At 35.9% G+C, this 23928-nt stretch overlaps 1 protein-coding gene across 1 annotated transcript; it reads left to right on the top strand.

Annotated features, from left to right (window-relative positions):
- Positions 1-590: 590 nt before the first annotated feature.
- On the top strand, positions 591-23838 carry LOC149805556 (calmodulin-like). Its single transcript, XM_089950163.1, has 5 exons — positions 591-791; positions 3694-3724; positions 7688-7831; positions 19779-20021; positions 23369-23838. The coding sequence occupies exons 1-5, from the start codon at positions 789-791 to the stop codon at positions 23392-23394; spliced, it is 447 nt and encodes a 148-aa protein (XP_089806289.1). The 5' UTR covers positions 591-788; the 3' UTR covers positions 23395-23838.
- The last annotated feature ends 90 nt before the right edge of the window (positions 23839-23928 follow it).

Raw genomic sequence — 23928 nt, 5'->3', positions numbered from 1 at the left:
TGCAGGAAACTTCGGACGTGAAAAGGTTAGACTTGGATGGGTGTGTAATATTTGACCTTAGAATAGTGTTAAACCGCAAGTTAGACACAGAGAGAATACTTTTTTTGATCGTATGAGATAAAAAGTATCCATGTATAGGCAGTTTCACCATAAAAATAGAACATCATCCAGACGTAGCACTTGTGAGTTGGTGACAATTTTGTGAAAATTGCAGAGCTTAACCTTAATTTTAAATCATTTGTAAATGGGATGAAAAACGAATTGATGTATTTGTCTCAATATCTGATTAATTTTGTTGATTACTGTAAAGAGAAATTCATTCATTCTTTTTGCGTTGGATGTCGTAATAAGTGCCGCAAACCGGTGGTCTGTTACTCTGACAAATCTATTTTAAGTGGTCCTTTTCACTACATTTCATTTACGCAATTATCCGTATAGCGTTTTAAATAGGTAATATATTGGAAATAGGATTAGATCTAGCAGCATGTAAAGAACAGCTCGACCGGTATGAGAGAGCTTGTACGCACTTGTTCCTCATGAATTGACACGCCTATATGATAGCATGTATCGTAAACAAAAGTTAAATCTTAGTCAAAGACGTGTATTGACCAGCCCCCTCACTCAAACATGTTGACTTCGCGGTTCAGATTTTATTATTAAGGATATAGTTTTTTATACCTGTTATGAATCTGCTAGTTGGAAACTAAATTCATAACGTCACTGGTCTGTTTTCTTTTGGTGTCGGGGAAATATAGACGCAGGGATCCACAATCTGTGCAGCTATTGAAATGGTAACGTTTTATTTCGGTTTATTTTAAAAGTTTATAAATGAGAGACAGTAAATTGAAAACGCCTGGTCATAGTTCGGTACTATAAAATGTATTCTATTGTTTTAAATACTCTTGTTTTTGCAGTGATCGAGGTTTAGGAGTGCTACCTTCACTCTTGAATCGGAACGAATCTATACTTGTTTAAAAGCTTACCTAAATGAGAAAAGGTGAACTTATTGCGAGATTCTATATGACGATAGCACCAAATAACTAGGCCTTCTGATATGTATGTATGTATGTATGTATGTATGTGTGTGTGTGTGTGTGTGTGTGTGTGTGTGTGTGTGTGTGTGTACGTGTGTGTATGCTTGCGTGCGTGCATGCGTGTGTTTGGTGTGTGTGTGTCTGCATGTATGTATGTATGTATGAGAATATGGGACAGCATGCCGCAGACATGTAGCATCATGTCCCATCCAGTCACATCATTCTGACACCAGGCCGATCAGTCCTAACACTAATCTCTTAATGCTAGCGAGGCAGCTGTTATTACCATTTTTATAAGTCTTTGGTATGACTCGGTCTGGGTTTCAACCCGCGACCTCCCGGATCCGAAGCGGGCGCTCTAACTGCTAGGTCATCGGTGTGGTATGTATGTATGTATGTATGTATGTATGTATGTATGTATGTATGCAGGCAGGTAGGTAAATAGGTATGTAAATAGGTAAGTGGGTATGTAAGTAGGTAAGTAAGTAGGTAACACGGTCGGTCGAATAGACGGTTCATGAGTAAAATGAATCCCTCTGTAGGCGCATGGATTTCATGCTACATGAAAATCGATGTAAATTTAGCTCAATTTTCTGAAAGCTATGTACACCTAAGCTTAACATTTCACATTTACCTGTCTCCGGTGACGTTTTTGCTTCAGATTCATGACCACATAGGTTTTGTTTGCATGCTGTGTACATATCGTCCTGTTTAGAACTGTTAAACGTTATGAGATGATGTATCTTGAGGAGTACTATATTCTCATTGCAAAAGTCGGTCAAAACTGTATATATTTTACACTTTACTCACTTTTTATATATGGTAGTGTCACACTGTTGCAACAGAAATAGGTCACTGTGACCTACATTTCATCTTTCCTTGCTTTGGTTACGTTTTTGTGTTTACATTTTGTTTAAATTGTAATGCCATTAAAGATCTCATGCATTAAAAAACTGTGTCGAATTTTGAATGGAAAATACATGTATAACATAGAAGCATTTTATTTGTGTTATACTGAATCTACCTTCATTAAAACTATTGATTTTCGGAAAAATTCAATTCTGGTTCGATTTTAAATTCAATATTTGAAACAAAACTATAAAACAAAAGAAACTTGTTTGGATTATTATTTATTGATATAAACTGTTCCAACACGATGGATAACACCATCAGAGAGTCATAATAGAGGGAGAGAAAAATCTGCTGATTATAATAATATGTATATCTATATCATGTGTTTGACCTTTGTTAAATTATCTATTCAAATTATTCATTGGAATTACAAAGTGCTCGTTGACCTTTTGCACTACTTTTGGATTAATGAGGACTCATTTAAACATACATTCTCGATAATATCATGGTGGTACCTCGAGACGGTTGATATACCTACACAATCAAGAATATTGGTACATCAGCTCATTCAAGACTTTTGGCACATCAGTACATTCAAGACTAATGTGGCTCATTTGGAACTGTTGGAATTCCAATACAACTTATTGCTTCTCAACTGGGTAACGAGGCAACGTCCGTATATGGTTATATATTGCTTGATAAGACTCTGTTTTCTGTAAAGGCAAACAATTGTCTATTTACATTTTCTTCTCTGAATGTATAGTTGCTAGTGATGTATGGAGATCTTGCTCTATTAAACTGGTGCAAAAAGCCGAATTCAATTATATCGATTTCCCCTCAAAATATAAGTTCTGGTATTTATGATGATGATAAATATATGAATCATTTAATCCTAAGTATTATGCTTATAGATGTAATTGGAATGGAATCCTGCTGTTTGTCAGTTAATCAGTTGTCATAAGCATTATATAAAATATTGAAAAAGAAACTGCTAATTCAAATAGAAAATTAGACAACTTCTAAGTCAAGTAGCCTGATATTCTATATGGTGTACGACTCTTGATTTTCCCTTGATGCAAACTGTATTTTCCCTGTTCGTGTATTGAATTTGAGGGCATGTTTGAAATATTTAAATTAAAATAAAGATGCTTAAAAATAACGGTTTTTGATAGTAGCTTATGATCACATATGGACTTGCATATTATCGTCCTTAACATTATGAAACTTTTCAAGATGGTTTATTTTAGTACACCCTTATTTTAAACAGACGTCTCAATGATCTATATTTCATTTTTCAGAGACTTTGTTGACGTTTTGTTTCTAATGTTCATTTCCTAGGTACTGTTCGTGTTAGAGTAATGATTCTTGAGAATTAAATGCATCTCTGTTAGTAATACACCCTTACAACGAAAGTAGGTCACTGTTGTTTAATAGTTTATGCATAGTTTAAAGACCACTCTGGTGGCCTAAGCGGTTACAGAGTCCGCGGATTAGAAGCCCGTCCGAGTCATACCAAACACTTATAAAAATGGTATTAGTAGATGCCTCGCTTGCCGCTCAGCATTAAGTGTTAGGCCTGGTCGGCCTAGGGTCAGGATAATGTGACTGGGACGGACATGATTGTATAAATCTGTGGTATGATGCTGCAGTGCTAGACATCGCTATAAACTGCCACAATGCAGTCGTTGTAGCAATGCGACTGAAACTGTTGAAAGCTACGTAAAAATTGAAACATACACAGACACGCACACGCATACACAGATGTACATTTAGCATACCAAATCTCTGTAAAATTTTCTTCTTTCAGGCTGCCAACTTGACAGAGGAGCAGATTGCAGGTGGGTCGCATTGATAACCTTTCCTGCGCATAAATATTTAAGCATGCAAGCATATATACTTAAGGATATACACATTTTGACTTCCCCTTTGAAAAATTTGACCTTGCACCAAACATGGTATCTCAACATGAGTAGTACAACCACCAAAATATTGTATATTTTTAGGAAATCAAATTAATTTTATCGAAATTTGTGTTTCCATTGTATCTTGCTGGCTCTTTACAAGCATATGCTGATAGTTAATGCTATCCAAAATATATATATGTTAATAAAACACGTAGATCAATATGTGGATTAGAAAGATTCAAATGCAGACGTAGTATGTGGATGTGCACATGCATATAGACAGATACATATATAGGTAGACAAGATTTGGAAATAGCTGTACGAGAGAGAGAGAGAGAGAGAGAGAGAGAGAGAGACAGAAAGAGAGAGAGAGAGAGTAAACTATATGTCATTTTTTTGGATAACTGTACTTCCCTCCCTGAATATATGGCTGTTTGGAGCTTCATTTTACATTTTAAATACCTTACGGTTTATTGTTTACCTTTGAAAATTATTTCTGGATTGAGGCTTAACGTTCTTTTCCCTATAAAAAGAAAACCATGTTTTCTTTGGTTGGGGTTTCCAGGTCATTGCTTAGATATTTTCTGTCTGTCGGCATTTTCTTTCCCTTCTATCCTTTCCAGTGCCTGAGAAAGTTTGTTTCTTAGTAAATTTTGACAGATTTTTGTGTTAATGTGTTTCTATGTTTAATTGTTTGGGCTTAAAAGTTCAAGTCAGTTTTATGAGTTATCCTTTCTCTATTCAACTGCTTTATGTATGTTTGCGATTGACTCTTTTCTCGTTTACATAACCTCTTCCGTTTCTTTCTTTGCTGTTATTGTTGTTTTTTCTTTCCTTGCTTGTCTTTTTTCTGTCTCAGTTTCTTTGCTACGGTGTGTCACTAGTTCAATTTTTTTCGTATGGTGGTATTTCACATATTTGTATCTTTCACTGGGCGATATCTGGACACTGTCTATAAGCATTTTAAAGCGTTCTTCCATGTGTGGTCTTTAGTAGTCTGTCTTTCTCTTCCTTCGCCTCACTTCTGCCTGATTCCCCGTTGTGGTCTCTGCTGATCTCTTTTCTTGGAGGTCTGTGTCCGGTCTTTTGAGTTGGTAACACTTATTATTGATTTGTTTTTTCGGTGGCTTCTTTTTTTCATGGTTCCATTCAATGACTTATTCCTTTTTGTTGTAATCATGGTCATCTCTTTTTCATGCGGTTTTTCATTGGTTATCAAAACATCTACTCATCTCCTAACGCATCCCCGTTCGTTTGCAATTCTTTTCTTACAAAGGGTGCGGGCGTTGGATCATTTGTTGTGTTTCCTTATTTCTTTTCATTCTCATTTGTCGTAATCATGGTAGTTTCTTTGTGGTTACATCGAGTTGTATCGTCTCTACCTGTGGTCCACTTTGTTAGTAATTCTTTTCTTTCGCGGGGCGAAGAAGCTGACGCAGTTGTAGTAGTTGGAATCTTTGGTTGGGGTGTAGTCTTACCCTCGTTTAAGTCTTTGGTTGGGGTTTCTCTGTTTGTGCACTTTCTTGGTGCGTGGTCCATTTGTCCTCAGTGGTTGCATATTATATGGTATATGCATCTCTTACATCAGCTTATAACTTTAAAGCTATGCATAAAGAACCAAATTTGTATTTGTTTTTACTTTTCATTTGCAATTTCTAGTATGCACATCATACTATTCGTAAGTCAACATTTTATCAACTGTCACTTCCCGAGGCATTTCTACTGGGATTCAAATACGTATTTCAGGTAGTTTTTTTGTTATGTTTTCTTTAGAACAATAGCGGCTTAACTTGTCTTCACTGTACGGAGGTTGATTGATTGTGGTCCGTATGGTAGTAGACGTGTTTCTTTCGTAGAGTGTATTAAATACATCCCTTTTCTGGCCACAACTGATTAGAGCTTGCAGTTCTTTAATGAACCCTTTATTCCCATATAGTTAAAGATTTTCTAGTGATGGCATTTTAAGTGATTTTGTCCTATTATTGAAGTTAATTTTCTGTTTTGTTGTATGTATTTCACACGTATTTAGTACATACTGTCTTTTTAGTTGTAATTTTTTATTTACACTCACATTTCAAGGATTTGTGAACGCTTACTTTATCCATTTACCGGTATTTTACAATTATTATATACATACAGTCACCTTGAATCAAGTACGTGCACCAATATATTTGAGAATCCGGCTTTTGTCCATTTAAGTGTTTGCCAAACGGTACATATCAAATCTCCTGTAATTATTAGGTAAACAACATATAAACGCTGCTTGTGAGTGCTACATTTTCCTAACATAATTACCCTTTGAACGAAATCCTCCTGGCAATTAATCGTTTGAGACGAGTCCATTTTATTTCCAAACACACATCTGTCAACGATGCTAACTTAGATCCGAAAAGTCGGCGAATCCCTGATACATACAAATAGTACGACTAAAATGTAAATGAGAAATTAAAATAAATATGTATTTCTTATTTGTCAAAACTTGTTTTAAATATGATATATTCTTATTATCACATCTTCTGCGTGAGAAAATGCGAGACTGACCTTGACATTAACTACAAGATGGAAATAACACGTATAATATATAAAATAAACTGTAGACTGGTATGCAGAAGAAGAATGCAATACACATAAACGGCAAAAAGTGTTGTATATGTATTATGGAAACATCGCACGATATAAAATTTGCAGGAAATGAAGCATTAGAAACTGAACACGACCCCTTGTCTGTATCTTAACTCGCAGAAAGTTAATGTATTTTACCTAGACACCGACGTTCAGCAACATTTCTTGTATCTGATATTCCTCTCTCAATTTTATGAATCGGTTAGTATCTTCAAAATATGAGTATAAACGAAGCGAATTTAAGTTTGTCCCGGGAGTCGGGCAAGTGGATTTGTAAATCATTGATAGGTAAGTAAAATTTACAACATATAGAAATAAAGGCTAATTACTAGTTTTCAAAGATGCATTTTACGTGTATATTTTGTGATCATCAATCTTGCATATACCTATATTTTATAATAGTCAAATGAAATCATCATTGAAAGGCGCGGTGCTCTCAATATTTATTTATAAATTATATCAATAGTAGTCATTCCCAGCAACCTGTTTTCGTGAAATGATGCTGGTACTTGGTATCGTCGTCGTCCTAAAAAAACATTTTATGACAGAAGATCAAACAAATATTGTTTTACCAATGTTAACCTCTATACAGGTTCCGCTTATTTGCAGTCAGTTTATGCTTTTATCGACAAATTAGCGTTATTGGAATATAATCGTTCTGTCATCCAAACCTATGTCACTATGACCTATATTTCATACTGATTTACATTTCTCAAAATTGTTTGTGCTTTTTGTGCTGTGCACTATTGTCACTTCAGAAAACTATATGTTTATTGGTCATGGTGGGTAATAATCGAGCTAATCCCTAATTATAGAATGCTTTGTTTGCTTAACACTGTTTACCTTCTTTCTAATGTTCACAGATAATTAAATATAAAATGCCCGTATAATTGTCACCCAAAAGGCACTCTTTGTTGTCGGCAGATTTGTTTGATGCTTAACTGTTATTACTACAAGAAGGTATGAAGTAATTGCATACCAGTCTGTGATTTCTTTTGAAAATTGGAGCAATTTGGTCCCAATATAAAAACCCTTGTTATGCGCAAGTCGGCCTGAGAAATATTATATTAGTAAGTTTTTGTTGTTGTGATTTGTTAACTTCTGGTCACATTATACCATTCAAATTTCATGTATGGGTTCTAATCGGCCAAGAAAATGTTGTCGCATATGTTTTATGTTACACAAATAAAATGGACTGACGTCTGTCATGTGACCAGTATTGTATCTTCGCACTTCAAATCATAATCATGCAGGTGCTTTTTATTTGTATTGCAGAGTATAAAGAAGCTTTTAACCTGTTTGATCAGGATGGGGATGGAACAATAACGACAAAAGAGCTTGGAAACGTGATGAATTCGCTTGGACATGCACCAACAGAGGCAGAACTCCGGGACATGATCAATGAAGTAGACACCGATGGTAAGATTTATCTTACTTTGAAGAATTGCGAACATGTATGCATCTATAAGGGCAGCTGAACTTACAGAGATATCAGCATTCTGTTATGTGCGATGAAAGTGTACCAACCTATCAGTACTCTATTATACTAGTTCCAAACGTACCATCTTATTAAAAATTCTACCAAGCCTGATGAATCTTCTTATCAATCCATAAAAATTATGTTGTGTCAAATACAATTTTACCAACTTACTAGCCTTCTTTCATGCCATATTAAAGCATACCAACTTACTAGCATTTCTTCATGCCATATGAAAACATCAAAATACTAGCATACATTCATACCAGATTGTATGCAGGGCAATAAAAAAAATGCACCATAAAGTTTGCACTATCTGTAAGACCTCGTTCAGTTCAGTCAATGCACTTCTCAGATAAAAGCGGATACGATCAATTTCTCTGCCCATGTTGACATACATATACGGATACGTTGGTATGTGCATGATTAATATCGCATACGTCCACGCGCATCACATGAGAAAGATATTTTAGGTAATTTGAGAGGGTTGATGTACTCGAATGAGTACCAAGGATTGCCAATAGTAGGAATCAACAGAGAGGGCGAACCCACCAATTTTTAGAAGGTCATTTTTTAAAACTAAAGCCTTCTACGAAAACGCAAAAAGGGTAAATAACGCAAAACCAAAGCCTCTAACTAACGGAGAGTTTCTGTAATTGGTTAAGTTCTTCTTGATTGTTGTCGTTAGTGTGGTTGTTTATACAGTATGCGTGCGTGTTTACCTGCCGTGACACTTATTTGTGGTCGCGCCCTCTCTGCTGCTATAATTAAATCATTGTTTTATCAATAAAGGCACCAGCGTTAAGTCTCATACAGCTAGATTAGCTCGATATAGATTCAAAGCAATCAAAAAAATTTCTCCTCGTGAGAGATTCTATGCGGGAAAAACAACAACAGCGTCAAGAATCTCAAGCTGAATTTGCAGAAGGTGCAGAACAATTATTTAGACCTGTTACAAAGGCTACCAAAGGCTTTCTTCCTACGCTGGAGCAAACCGCTAAAGCAACTGGAAAATTAGCAGAAAGAACTAAGAAAACAAACAAGATTCTACAAGAGCTTCCAGTTGAAATGGGTGCTGCTCAACCACAATTACAAGACGAAAATCAACAAGTAATCGATAGCGTTGATAAAGTCCGCGAGGAGGTCAGTGATGTCAGAGATCTTGTTACACCAAAACCAAAACTAGAACAAAAACCACCAGCTCAATTTACCGAAAAAGGTTATCATCTACTTCAAAAGAATGCTGTAGCGATTGCCGCAGCAGGATATCGCTTATGTTCCAGAAATGAATTGGGTTCCTTTTGTATTTCGAGAATCTCGTGGTATAACTAGAAGCACTCAAATACAAGGATGAATTTGAATAATTTGAGAAACAAGTGGAAGGGGTTAAAAAAGTTCCATTACCAGGAGATATATTATCATATATTAAAAAAAAAAACGCCATTCGGTTCACCTAGTATTGAGGAAGAATTTTACGATGCACCTGATACCAGCGCTACTGGAAGTGGTTTTCTACCCAGGAAAATGGTCTTATTGCTTGTCATAACAATGTTCTTTCTGAGGTAGAACGACTGGAAATCATCATAGGAAGAAAATGTGCTGGAAATAATTCTCAGAAATTATTAATGAAGCAGCTGATATTTGTCGAAGGTTATTTACAGGCGGTATCATGGACATTAAAGTTTATCGGTCTCTCATTGATGAAATCATTGATGATTATCACAGTGATTAAATAAATGAATAATAAATAAGATGATCGTACATAATGCTCAACGTGAACCTACAATGGTCAGAGTAGTAAACTCACGATTACCAACTTACAAAATGATTTACGGAGATGGACTTGGCGACGTTGTTCAAGGATTATTCAGAAGGTTAGCTCCAAAAGTAGCAACTATTGCAAAACAATTATCAATGAAAGCTATTGAAGGTATTGGTGCTGTTGGTGAAGTTGCCGGTAAAGCATTCTCGGCAATCAAAGAAAGACTAGCACGATTAATACGTAGACAACCTGTTGTCAGACCGCAACCACCAGTAAAATTAGCTAGCACAGAAATTATGCCTGCAAATATCAGTACAGTAAAAAAATCAAGCCGCAAATAAAAAAACTAACAGAGTTGGCCGCTGAAGCAGAAAAAAATATAGCTTCAAGTTTGATAGTGGGGAGTGGTATTTCTCGAAGTGGTCTTCGTGTTAGACGAAGATAATTATAATAAAGATGTTTAAGCGCATATCGATCCAGCGTTCGATATGGATGCGCCAGTTCTCATGGATGAATCTGTACACGATTATCAATTTTATTTTTATGGAGCACAACTACCAAATGAGCGTGGACGAGTCGAATTACAAGTCCATGATACAAGTAGATATTTCTTACCCGCTGGGTCTTTTATTGAAGTAGAAAGTGAAATCTTAAAAACAGACGATGCTGCATATGCAGATGAAGTTAGAATTGGTTTTGTCTATAACAGCATCATGGTGTTGTTTGACAGTGCTTCATATATAATTGATGGAAAAAATATTGAAACAATTCAGAAAGACGTCGACGTTGCCACAACAATAATAGGTTTAGCAAGATACTCTGATGATTATACAAGATCAGCCGGCCCCACAATGATGTTTGCGAAGGACACTTCCGACCATCCTAGCGACATACCGTTTAATATAAGGCGACCAAGAAATTTTTGACGACGCCGCCGACGTTGATATGTGGCCGGTGCTAATCCAGAATACAACTTAGGATTTACAACGCGTCGATCAATGTTGGGACGAAATCGTAGAGGTTTTTCATGTCCAATTCTACTATCCCACATCTTTGGATTTTGTAGAAATGTTAGAAAAGTTATCTTTGGAGCTAAACATACAGTTGCACTTGTAAGAAAGGCTACCTACAACGACGCTATATAGTGACCTGTGGGCGATGCTGGTAAAGTAATTCTAGCAAAACTTTCGTTGTGGATGCCGGTAATGACTCCAACGATCACCGAAGATCAGCGATTGTTGTCTTTTATGGATCAAGGTGGTAAATTATCGTTGTCATGGTTAACAGCAATCAAGGATAATAATCAAACTAACGTTAATGGTTTATTTACGTGGCATATAGCATCACAGCAGGGTGTTTCTGCACCGCGACATATATTTGTTGCTTTTCAGGAATCTGCGCGATTAAACTCACATAATCGTAGTCATATGATATTTGACAAACTTGGAGTTAGTGAAGTTTCTTTACGAATAAACGGACAACAAGAACCAGCTGAAAACATACTACTGAATTATGATCAAAATCGTATAGCACGTGTATATCATCGGTTAATGACATTTATGGGACGCGACCAAAGCGTAGACACTGGTTTGCAAATATCACAACTTGACTTAAAAAATTTGCATCCGATCTATTGCTATTCGCTAGAGCATCTTGATTTGTCCAGACAATCTTTTGTTGATATTCATTTTCGAGCCAGCATGAATACAGGTGGCGGTGTTAATTACAGAGCAATCGCTGTTATACTCATCGACAAATCAAGTTTACTCGAAGGTTTTGGTGGACGAATGAGAGTTATTGACGCTCCAGTAGAAAATATGTAATTGTAATTAGAGCACCGTTGATATTTATAATGTCGTATCATCATGTTAATGTCAGTCTGATTCCTTTTCAGATTAAAAAACGACAATCCGCGTCGGTTAAAAAATCTGGAACCACAATAACGCTAAAATACAACCATATTACAGGTGGTCAAATTAAATTGTCGCTAACAGAACGTCAGAACATCAACTCAAAAAATTAAACGATGCTAAGAAAGCCAAGACTGGAATACGAATTACTCTTTCTGTAGGTGCCATTTCAGACATAACTAAACCAGGTGGTATATTTCCACTTCTCGTGGCGATACCAACATTGATAGCCGCTGAAGCTACAGCCGTTGAAAAGGCAGCGGCGTTAGGTGCAGGTGGAACCGCTGTTGGGATGGCATTAAAAAAAGTGACAGGATAGAGTCTAAGACTTCCAAGAACCCAATATCAATCCGTAAATGGAAAAGGTCTGAAGCTTACAGGAACAATTATCTAGCCTTGACTACGTCAAGGGAGCGTCAAGACGTTCCACCGCTAGCGGTCCTGCCGATGTCAAATTTTGATTTTTTTGATGCTGCTAAAAATTAAACCTCAAATATTTTAGAGGTGTTTTTATGCTCGATCAGTTACCGCATAAACCAAACAATACTGAGACAGGAGTTATTAATCTTGATAATAGTACTGGCGCTGATACTCATTGGGTTGCATACGCGATTGATCCACGTGGAATTATTTATTTTGATTCGTATGGATTAGCACCGCCGCAGGAATGTTTCAACTATGTAAAATCGATAAATGTACCAGCCTGGTATTCAACATTCCCGACACAAACAATAACTGATCCACCAATATGCGGCCGTGAAGCAATTTCTGTACTCGATGCTATTTCAAAGTCAAATTACCACCTCACAAAGTCGTGCATGTTTACACAAGAGCACAATTTAAAAACCTCACGGTTTGAAAATCATGATTTAGACGGAACTTAAAGTATAATGGTAGATATTTACGGAAGATCTCTCGGTGGTACCATTAAGGGATAAAAAAAGCGCCGACGACATAGATCTGTCAAATTACGCGATTAAAGACGAACTTGCTGATAGTATGAACCTCTCTTGAGTTGACCGAGATGAAGTTTCTGTTTTTCAGGATAAATATGGTGTTTTAAAAACGAGTAATATCAAGTGGAATGACACAGTTCGGAGAGTTCTTGGCACTACTACGGATACCATTCCAGTGTTTACTGACGGCGGTAGAATCACAGACTCAAGTGTATCAATCGCAACTATTAGAAATGAAATTGCAAGAAGGTTTGCTAATCATTCGCGGAACACCGACGATACAATGACAGGACAACTTAGCATGAATGGAAATTAAATATTTTTTTAAGAGATCCAGCATCTGATGAAGATGCCGCAACAAAAAATTATGTAGATGTTGGCTATAGTAAAGTAGACGCCAAATTATGCACGCTACGAGCCAAATATGACGTCCACATAAACATGTTTATGAATACTTGTAGAAACGTTAGAAAAATTAATGAAATCACAGATGAATTCTTTGAAAATCCGTTGATTGCTAACGTGAAACTCTCTGATATTAAGACGAATATTGAAATGATTAAGAAAAGCCTAAAAGATATCATAAGAGGAATTCCTGATATCGTTAAAAACTTAACCTAATCAAAATTCCTCACGCGCTGATTATCAACAACGCATACACAGTGTTATCAGGATTGTCAACATGGTCACAGCAAAATAACACTATCAAACATACCGCGGAAGTCACTGGTGTGTATAGACTGTCTGTGTTTAGCAGAGCAAAATTTAGTATATACACAACGTATCCATGGCGTCATTCAACCGATAAGTTTTCTGGAACCGTATCTATTGTGTTAAATAGCGGCGACGAAGAAACATTTATACTGGAATCACCGGATAAAAAAATTAACCGCAACGTCTTACTGGTGGTGTCTGGAATTTGTCGCTGAAACGCCTCAACTGGTTACTGTGTAAAGTATAATAAGCACTTCAATCGATGTTTAAAATTTAAGATACAATCAAGTGCATGAGTGGCAAACAGTTATAAAAAATATCGATGATTATACAGTTAAGGTAAAATAATGCCGTAGGCGCGTGTTTGTTATTGACGTTGTGGTTTATTCGGAGCCAGCGGTTGTTGGTACCGTAGGGGTATCTTCGCTAGCAACAAAGATAGTGGCGCCGTTTGTGCTTATAATTTACGCGGGCGCGTCTACTACAATTGCAGTTGTTCTTATCATCATCTCAAAAATATATCTACGTGTACAAATAAAAAAATTACACAATTACATGGTGAAATTAAACGCAGCTACGGCCACGTATTCTAAATTGTCAGCGTTTATATCATCAAGCCTCAACGACTGTGCAATATCATATTCTTAGTTTGACGCGATGGTTAAAATATACCATGCTTTTAATCACCATCATTTAATAAATCGCGATTTAGATCATGGGAATTCAAATAATGACAGAGCTGTTACAGCTGATCGCCACGAATACAGCACCGTTGAAAACCACAATGACATCAGTAAGCTCAGTCAATACTGAATTTAGTTTTATTTTTACGACTGCAATTCCAGTGAAAGAAATAGCTCTTGCACAATTGCGAGTATATTACAGTTGGCCTCATATCAGGGCAAGATCGTTTGGTGGATTACCATCAAATAACACGTTGGTATTTGCAAATGAAAATAAAGATGATAGAACTCCTGACTGGCAAATTTATGACTAATAATTCTTCCTCGCAGCACCAGATCTTAGATAACCGAAATTATCAACAAAACCAACAGTTTTTTAGTCGACAGTGTTTGATTACACCATCACGAGATGCTTCATAATTCTTGACGTCAGGATGTCTCACAAAACTCTTTTTGATCCGTTATATATAATATTATTTGTCTAAATTATTATTTATCTAAATTATTATTTTACAATTCTAGCTAAATAATCTTCAGCGTTTCTTATAACTTTATCATTGTTGTCATTATTTTTTAAATCATTATATCGCTTCAGGTCTCTGTATTTTTTTTTTTGCCACCACATTGGACACACAACTGCGTTTTCTCTCTAACTCCAACACCACACCATAAGCATGGTTTTGGTCCTAGACTCCCCCTCCGTACGTTTTGAGAATGGTATCCGCAGAATTCGTTTATGCAACCTTTGTTACAAGGACTTGCAAAACCTATCATTAGCCACCGGCATTTATTCTTTGTTAGGATATATATATATATATATATATATATATATATATATATATATATATATATATATATATATATATATATATATATATATAATATTTTAATTTATATACTTGTCCTAATTATAATATGGAAGAGTCTGACAGATTATCTAAAATCAAACTTCCTAATCCAGATTTGACCTTGACAGTATAACCACTGACTTACCGAAGCAAAATCTGTTTGATCCGATGAATAAACTGATTGAAAGTATTCGAGATGCTAAAAAAGAATTTCGCAATGATGGTACATATCATGTGTGGTCAACATTCAGAATCATACGCAACACCAAAGGTATTGACGATGTTATCAATGCTACAATGAACGAACAACGAGCAGCAACGTTTATTAATTATCTTGACGATCAAACATATATCCTCAAAATACAGTTTATCGTATTAGCCGAAACAGGCAATAATATTTGGATTATCCGTGACAAACTTGACCCTGTCCTTGATAATTAAAAAATTGCTATATTGAGTAAAAATTCCAAACCAGGAACATTGACTGGTATTGCTAACCCGTATTATACACAAGCGTATCGTGTAACCGCGGTTATTTATGGGATATATCAACTAAATGACAATCCCAGCATTAATGATTTAGCGCCGTTTAAATTTTTGAAAATAAATTACGTAGCTGAACGAGTAACCGAACATTTCACAAATGCGATACGTGGAAATGGGTTAACGGATCTACGACGTAACAAAATAGGTGAATGGGCTGAATCAGTCATGGATAAGGGAGCTACAATTAATGATGTCGCTAAGTTAGAAAAAAACACTAAAATTCCCAATAATTGTAAAAACTATAACAGGAGAGATTTTACACGATTAGAAACATTATAAAATAGGAGGAGCTCCAATAAATATCGTTGTTCATAAGAAGAATAATCGATAAATTTACCTAAAGAGGACGATATGATCATAAACGACATTATACAATATTAATTATAGACGATGTTGAACTCGAGTTTATAATTGCTGATGCAACTAAGAGAAATGTATTTGTAAGTCGAAAAAACGCTTACTTGTCTAACGGAACACGATTACGTACAATTGTTGGTTACATTGATGACGAGTCACCGCAGTTTACTCATTTAAGATCCTCAATGCTCGCGTATGTTTCGATACATTTATTATCAGAGTTGCTACGAATTCATTCTATATCAACAAAAAAAAAATATTTAGAATTGCTGACTTAGTTTATATAAGTACTACTTACGGTGTGTCATGTGGCGAATGGAGAATAAAACAAGAAATGTTACATAATTATTCTGAATCCGCCGACGTTGAAATCAAATATATGTATTACAAAAATAATCAAATATGAAAATTATTATCAGCACGATCTGTATGTGATTCCGTGACTAGACATAAGACTTTTTATCTAAACGGACCAGAATGTTCTGGTAAACCAACTCGTGTTATTGAATTATTTCGGCAGAGTTCAGTTGATATGGTTGTTTTAACACCTATACAAATACTCGCAAGAGAAATGAGCGAACGAGGAGTAAAATCATGTACTTATCATAGCTTCTTCCGATGGAAAGGTGACGCATGGACTCCTGATCGAATGGGCGAGCAATATTTTCCAAGGATCATCATTTGGGATGAAATATGCACGGTATCTAAAGATATATTAAAAATATTTCTCGACTGGTTATTGTTGAAGAATACAGCTGTGGTCATGTGCGGAGATCATGGTCAACCACCACCTTTTGTTGGATGGTCTCCGCACGAATGGCTAAAAATGTTAGTAGATTAGTATGAGGAGATAATTGATGATCATAGAGCTCTTGATCCAGAATTAAGAGAGTTTAAGAAATTAATCAGACTACTATTAGGATCTTTGACAGAGTCAAGGACGAAACAAAATCTTGTATTAAATGATATTGTTTTAGTTGATGTCAGTGCTGTTGAGGATGTGCTGAAAATGGAATAATCTCCGTGGACATTAGGATACGCAATGAAGATTCATTCATCACAAGGATTAACCATCTCTGATACAGTTGTTTAGATTATTGATGATCGTATCGAATGGTCAAGCTTAGTTTATCTCGCAGTGTCTCCAGTCAGAAGAATATCTCAGTTGCGGAGAGTTATCGTAAATTTTACAGAAACTGCTGGCACCAATAACAAAGTTGTGAGCGATGATATAGTACGAAAAAAATTAGTTATAAACAATATGATAAACAAAATAAACGCGACTTTGATCCTGACGCTGAATTTATCATGACATTAAAACAACAACATGATAATTATTGTGCGAGCTGTATCACAGTTATGTTGTGGAGCAATATTCTTAATAATCCAAGACAATTTACCGTAGATAGAATTAATAGTAGTCTTGGTCACACACGTGAAAAAGTGATACTGACCTGTCTTGAATGTAATCGACGTCGAGGCGCTAACTCAGAAAAATGAATGCGGTGGTAATTGATTATCTTCAGGAATTACTTGTAATTGTTCGTGTACAAATCCTCGTTGAGGAGCAGATGAATCTAATCTGTATAGTGCAGGTCTACCCGTGGATCGTACTACGCTGGAAATTTTATGTGTAGTTACACTCCAAAGAGGATCAGTCGCTCTTTTTTTTACCACCTTCAAGTTCACCGGGTTCATATAATTATCTTACAGTCACATTACCCAGTACTGGTTGTTTTGAAAAGTCATTTCGTTGTATTGGTATATTTTTGTGTGTGATTGCGTTAACGGGTTTCATAGTTGCACGAGTAATTTCATTATTCAGTGCAGCATCACACTTGGTAGTAACCCATTCGTGAGATCTTTTATTTTTCTGAATGATTTCCTTCGCGTATTGATATCCAAATAACCGCCCAGCAAGTGTTCGGTTAAATCGTTCAACAAGTGCCTGATCATAATCAATTGAAGTATGTCCTCGTCTGATTGTGACGTTTTGTTGCTTCATCAACGATGATACTGCACCCTGAAATTCTTTGCCAGGATCAACCTGTAGCAACTGTGGCCATCGTGGACCACCTTGTTGTCCAGATCCTCGCCGATAAATTCAGTTGTTTTAGTTAATAACGGCTTTGCTTCTTTATATCTACTTGCAACGTAAACGACAGTTAACTCGTATTTGTATGTTCATCGACGTCTTCCAAGTTTAATAGTATCATGTGGTAAAAATAATATACCCCTCTTATGAACTTCATTTTGAACGCCGACATCAAAATGTGTATACTCGATTCGTTTAGGCGGTGGTAGTTAATTAGCCATATTGCCTGTCGTGCTAACCACCTGCAGTGGCAACACGTTTAACATTTGCTGTATCAGCAAGTTTACTAATCGCTGCTCTACCCTTCCAATGTCCACTTGGGCTATAACAATTCGATTCCATTATAATAATAATTGGTTGATTAATTATCGGCCTGAGAAACTCAGTTTCCTAATACTAGTTTACCTTTCATAGTAGATCTTACCAACCAATTAGATAATGATTCTCTGAAAGATTTATTTTTGTATAGCATGAATTATTTTGACATCTGCAATATGTCGTTGTTGCAGATCTTTACTTTTATAAACTACATCATGAACGTGACATGCTTGATAAATAGCATTCACTGAATACTCACCAAACCTTGGTTGGTCTTGGTTATCGAGTCTGATATCAAGTCTGGTACCGGGACCGCAATAATTATATCCTGGAAGATGTTTTTCTCCTGGGTATTTAACCCATGGAGTTCCTGATAATTTTCCCAGCGACGTAGCGATACCACCACCTGTCTTCTTGGAAATAAATACATATTTTTTGTACCACATCGTTTACACTTGCCTGTAACCGCACGCCGTTTATTTTTTGTTGTTATAGTTATAAGTCTACTCGTGGGGGTGAATGTTTTGCATCGAACGCAATATAGATCCATATTATTTGTTATATTTCTACAACATGGATGTAATTGATTTCTCAACGACACGAAAGCAAGACCAGTCAAACATCATCCAGCGTTACCAAATTCTATCCGAATGATAATATTTGGGCCGTCCGGGTCTGGTAAACACAATTGCTACTTAATTTGATAATGAGATGGATCAAATGAGATAAATCGTACTTGATAGCACCATCAGTTGACGACCGGCGATGCTACGAAGTGATTAAAGATTTTAATGGAAATGCAAAAGTTTTAAATGAAAACGGCGATGATATTATTGATTTTGTAACCGATATCGGTGAAGCACCGTCTGTAGATAATCTTGACGGATTTATTAACAATTTAGTTGTATACGATGATGTGATGCTAGATAAACAGTCAAATCCAGCTAGAATATTTTCCAGAGGCATGCATAAAAACACAGACGTGATTTATGTTACTAAGCGATATACACAAATACCTAAAGTGATTAGAGATAACTGTAATATTTTAGTTGTATTTAATGGAGTTGATACACATACTCTACGAAATATTCATCCGACTTGGCGTAGCAGAGACTTAGATATAATTAAATTAAAAAATTTTTTTTCGCGAGCACAGTCGTCCCCACACGGATTTATAACGATAAATTTGCATGACCCTCGATCACGATATCGTGTAGGCCTTGATGAAATGTTTGGATTTAATTACAGCAACAGAGGAGGTGCGACCTCAATGAAACGTCCGGTGGTTAAACACGCGCGCATACGTTTTAAGAAACACTAACGACAAAAATACAGTAACAAAAATAAACTAACCGAATTAGAGAAACTCTCGGTTAGTTAGAGGCTTTGATTTGGCGTTATTGACCCTTTGGTTTTCGTTTTCGTTAAAGGCTTTAGTTTTTTTAAAAAGGACCTTCTTAAAAGTGGTGGGTTCGCCATCTCTGCTGCTTAGGTATAACCTTCACCGTTGACGAAATGTTTGAAGTGATTTGTTAGCAAAGAAAAGGCATATTATTATGCTGATTTGCTGCAAATTGTATACGCTTTTGTTGCAATATAATCTAATGGTTTATTATCGTATATCGCTACGCGCCCTATTTCAGTTAGAATTATTGGTATAAATGATTGAATTACAAATTTGTTTCAATTTATTTTCACAGGTAGTGGCGCCATTGAGTTTCCAGAGTTCATCGAGATGATGGCCAGGAAGGCGCAGGACGGGGATCCTGAGGAGGAACTTCGGGAGGCCTTCAAAGTTTTCGATAAGGACGGAGACGGCTACATCACAATTCAAGAACTCAGGCAGGTGATGATAAACTTGGGCGAGAAGCTGAGCGAGGAGGAGTTAAATGAAATGATTCACGAGGCGGACCAAGACGGAAATGGCATCGTTGATTATGAAGGTATATATCCTTTTCTCCATACAGCGTCATTGGTTACTAAAAAAACAAAAGCTATCTGCATTCATCTATGCATCTAAAGACCACAACTCCGCTATAGGAGTATAGCAGAGTTGTTTTATCCGGGTACTTTGAAATCATCCCTTAATTATCTGATGTGAAATAATTTGTATCATTCATGCATTCATGGAGTTTATAGCATTTTTCAGTACAGACCATATCATACTTTTGAATAATGTTATTTAAAGTATTTTTGAAGGTCTTGCCTTTAAACATTTCAACAATTAAGTATACTGACTGAATGTTATATCAAGATCAGTACATATTCCTAATCCCGTTAAACTAAACAATATCCAATAATCAGACGCATTTCTTTACCTTACAACTCACGCAAAGTAGGTAAATAAACAAATATTCATACTCTCAAACATGCATACATTAAGAGTAAATAATCTTACGTACTTCAACCATTTTCCAAATTCACAATCCAAGCGTGTGTAAATTCTAGCATAACGCATTAATAAATGTACTGGTTTACTACGAAGTAACCTAATAGTGAATCACAAAATTAATTCTGACCACAAGCTAACAATCTACATAATTCCGCCTCGCGTCAAATAATTCTCTACGTAGGCTCAAGACCATTTCTCGAATATGCATTTGGATATCGCTATGGACCGATCCAATCAAACTTAGCGGACAATGTCCCTCTCGCTGTCTGTCAACTTGGGGACGAAAAAGAATACCCCCAGTTCACCCAGTGGTCTTTCCTTTTGATCCTTGAACAAACATTTAACATACAGGTATGATAACGACAAGCCTTTGTAAAGTGACGCGACCGGTCGCCTTTGCCAACTCAAGTTCCCGGTCTCTGGCTGGTCATGGAAACCTTGCGTATGAATTCAACTAATATTTCCAAGAAGGGTAGATTATAGCTTATACATGACTTTATAGCTCCATCAAAGAGGCCATTCAATATCTACCATTTTGGTGACCACTCCGGTGGTCTAAATGGTTAGAGCGTCCGCCTCGGATGCGGAAGGTCGCGGGTTCAAATCCCGGTCGAATCATACCAGGAGTTGTAAAAATGGTACGAACAGCTGCCTCTCTGGGCGCTCAAAATTAAGAGGATAGTGTTAGGACTAGTCAGCCTGGTGTCAGGATAATGTGACTGGGTTTGATGTCATGCTACATATCTGCTAGAAATCACTATAAACTGCTATACTGGAGACATCGTAGAGATCGGACTGAAAAATTGTTAAGACTTCGTTAAAGATTCAAATCACACACACGCACACACACACACACACACACACACACACACACACACAGACACTACGCACACTTTGCCATTTCTCGCTCAAATGAACGATTAATCTCGGCCATGTGCTAACTATGCCGTGATAGAAGTGAATTTTTTCGGTGCTACTCATTTTTAACTTCTTAAACTTTTATATAAATACGATCCTTTCACAATTTAAAGTTTGTGTTAGACAGAACAAATATGGTAAGCACCATCTTAACTAGTACAAAATCATGATTTATCAGTTATATAGTTTAAGAGTATAGCTATTTGCATTTAAGAATTTTAATACAAAGCTGACTATATAAGTGAGTCAAGTGAATGTTTCCGGGAAACAACAATTTAACCAGCAATGTTGTTCCAAATACCGATTTTGGTGGGAAGAACTGATGACTTTCATTTAAATGGCCAATAAATTAATTACGATTTTGTAACATAGTTTGGTGTAAATACAGTCTTGCACCATGACCGCTGTTCGAATTTAATGCCAATTGAAAACTACCACTGGTTATGGCAAGTATCGTGTGGACGAGATAATCGATTGAGAAATGATCATCAAGCAGTATGTAAAAGCCAGTGTGGATTCTTAACCACCCAAAACATTGACCAAGAAGTCTCTTTTCGCCTGCCTGATGTCTAGGAATAAAACTAGGCCGGTCGAGAAATTATCATTATTTCTCCTTGGCAACAGGTCATATGGATTTTCTTTTAATGCACACTAGTATATTAGATTCATCTTTAAAATATAAACGAAAATGTGAACTTTTATATCAAAGGACATGCCCAAGATAAATTCCACTTCAGGTTTGCTGTCTGAATGGGTGTCTTGCTATCTATTAACCTCAGTCTCTATTTGCGGGCTGCTACTTGATGCACGCAGAGAGAGAGAGAGAGAGAGAGAGAGAGAGAGAGAGAGAGAGAGATACGAGGTATTGGGGACCAAAGTAATAACCATAGCGTCTATTACTTAAAAGTTTACTTTTTAATATAAATTCGTGTTAAACCAATAAGACTACGAACGGGCACTCACATGCAAATACAATACAATAAAACTACTATCTGTTTAGAGGCCATTGTTTTCAATTAAACAATGCATTCGGTGCTGTTCGTTATTCTCTTATGACTCTATGGTCGTAAACAAAGTAACAAAAAGAAGCTAAATCCAATAAATTATGTAAAACGTATAAAAAATACAATTCTCTAGGTTATAAAATGATATTCTTAAGACGAACTTACAGCACTGAGGATTAAATCCAGTAAAAATAATAAAAACTTTCTATCACAAGTTAAAAGATAGTGTTCCTAATGATTTCCATGTCTCGAATGTGCTGATGTACCAAAATCATTGAATGTGCTGAAGTGCGTACAGTTTTGATTTATCACAATGGCATTGTTCAAGAATCCTTTGAATGAATTAACAATAATCACAAAATATTTAGTCCAATCAATCATAAGAGTACGTTGCAATTGCATTAAATAATTTAAATTAAGGACTCCTCTCAAATTAACTAAGAACAGCAATAAGATAGGAATTAGGAATGAATTAATTGCTTTCTTCTTTATTCTAATGTCCATCTAAAGAACTCTATTACAACTCTAAGTCGCAATACCTCCCAGGTGACTTATGTTGCACCACAACCCACACGATTTAATCAATGAGAAATTACCCCAGAATGTAAACAGGTTCAATATATAGAACACGAAAAAAAAAAAAAAACAAGAAAAAAAGAAGAAGAAAAAAACGAATCTATTTATATATCATTATCTAAATAAGAAGCTACAGCTACGAACCAAAGACAAACACACAATACAGATATTCATAACAATTCATTAATTTACTTATGATTACCACTTTTTGTAGTTCTTGTTGGTATTATTTTTATTTTATTGTTATGATTGTTGTTATTAAGGTTATTATTGATAAAAAAAGACAGTATTATCCGGGATGACCATGTGTGTGTGTGTGTGTGTGTGTGTGTGTGTGTGTGTGTGTTAAATTTATAGTGATTTAATACGTACTCGTTATTTTTTCTTCTCTTTCTTACAGAATTTGTGAAGATGATGAGTGGATAATTGCTGGGGAATCGGATGGAAAATCATTGTACCTCCACAGGAGAGAACAGAAATAGGCTAAGACCTTTTAGACCATTGGTTACAAATGCTTTATTTTCTGTATGGGTTCTTCGTGCAGACGATGTAGAAAACATATAATGTTTGTACATACCAATAATTTATAGTTGTCTTTTAATCGAAAGAGGAAAACTTGAATGCAAAATATAGCCGTGTAATAAGAATCCTTTCCCAATATAGGCCAAATATATCATTGCTACACGTTCTATTCTACAGGATTCGTACATACATGAAATGACATTTATATCTGCTGTATTACGATTCATTATGACGTATTATGTTTGATTATGACATATGATATTTGATTACGAACGTTTGCAAAATTAATCATTTTTAATCTGGGACTAGGTTGTAATAATGTAATGGATTAAAATGTATTCAGAACAATATCTTACTTGTGTTTAAAAATGTATTTATCTATCTATCTATCTATCTATCTATCTATCTATCTATCTATCTATCTATCTATCTATCTAA

The sequence above is a fragment of the Sinohyriopsis cumingii genome, chromosome 2, assembly GCF_028554795.1.
Source record: "Sinohyriopsis cumingii isolate HCF-2022 chromosome 2, ASM2855479v2, whole genome shotgun sequence".
In the NCBI taxonomy this organism is placed as follows: Eukaryota; Metazoa; Mollusca; class Bivalvia; order Unionida; family Unionidae; genus Sinohyriopsis; species Sinohyriopsis cumingii.
The sequence above is the reverse complement of the archived record's forward strand: the minus strand, read 5'-3'. Positions and strand labels throughout refer to the sequence as shown.

Excerpts from the sequence above, each read along its gene's own strand:
- LOC149805556 (XM_089950163.1), top strand. Across the intron at positions 3,725-7,687 it reads GACAGAGGAGCAGATTGCAG|AGTATAAAGAAGCTTTTAAC; the intron begins GTGGGTCGCATT and ends TTTGTATTGCAG. Across the intron at positions 7,832-19,778 it reads CAATGAAGTAGACACCGATG|GTAGTGGCGCCATTGAGTTT; the intron begins GTAAGATTTATC and ends TTATTTTCACAG.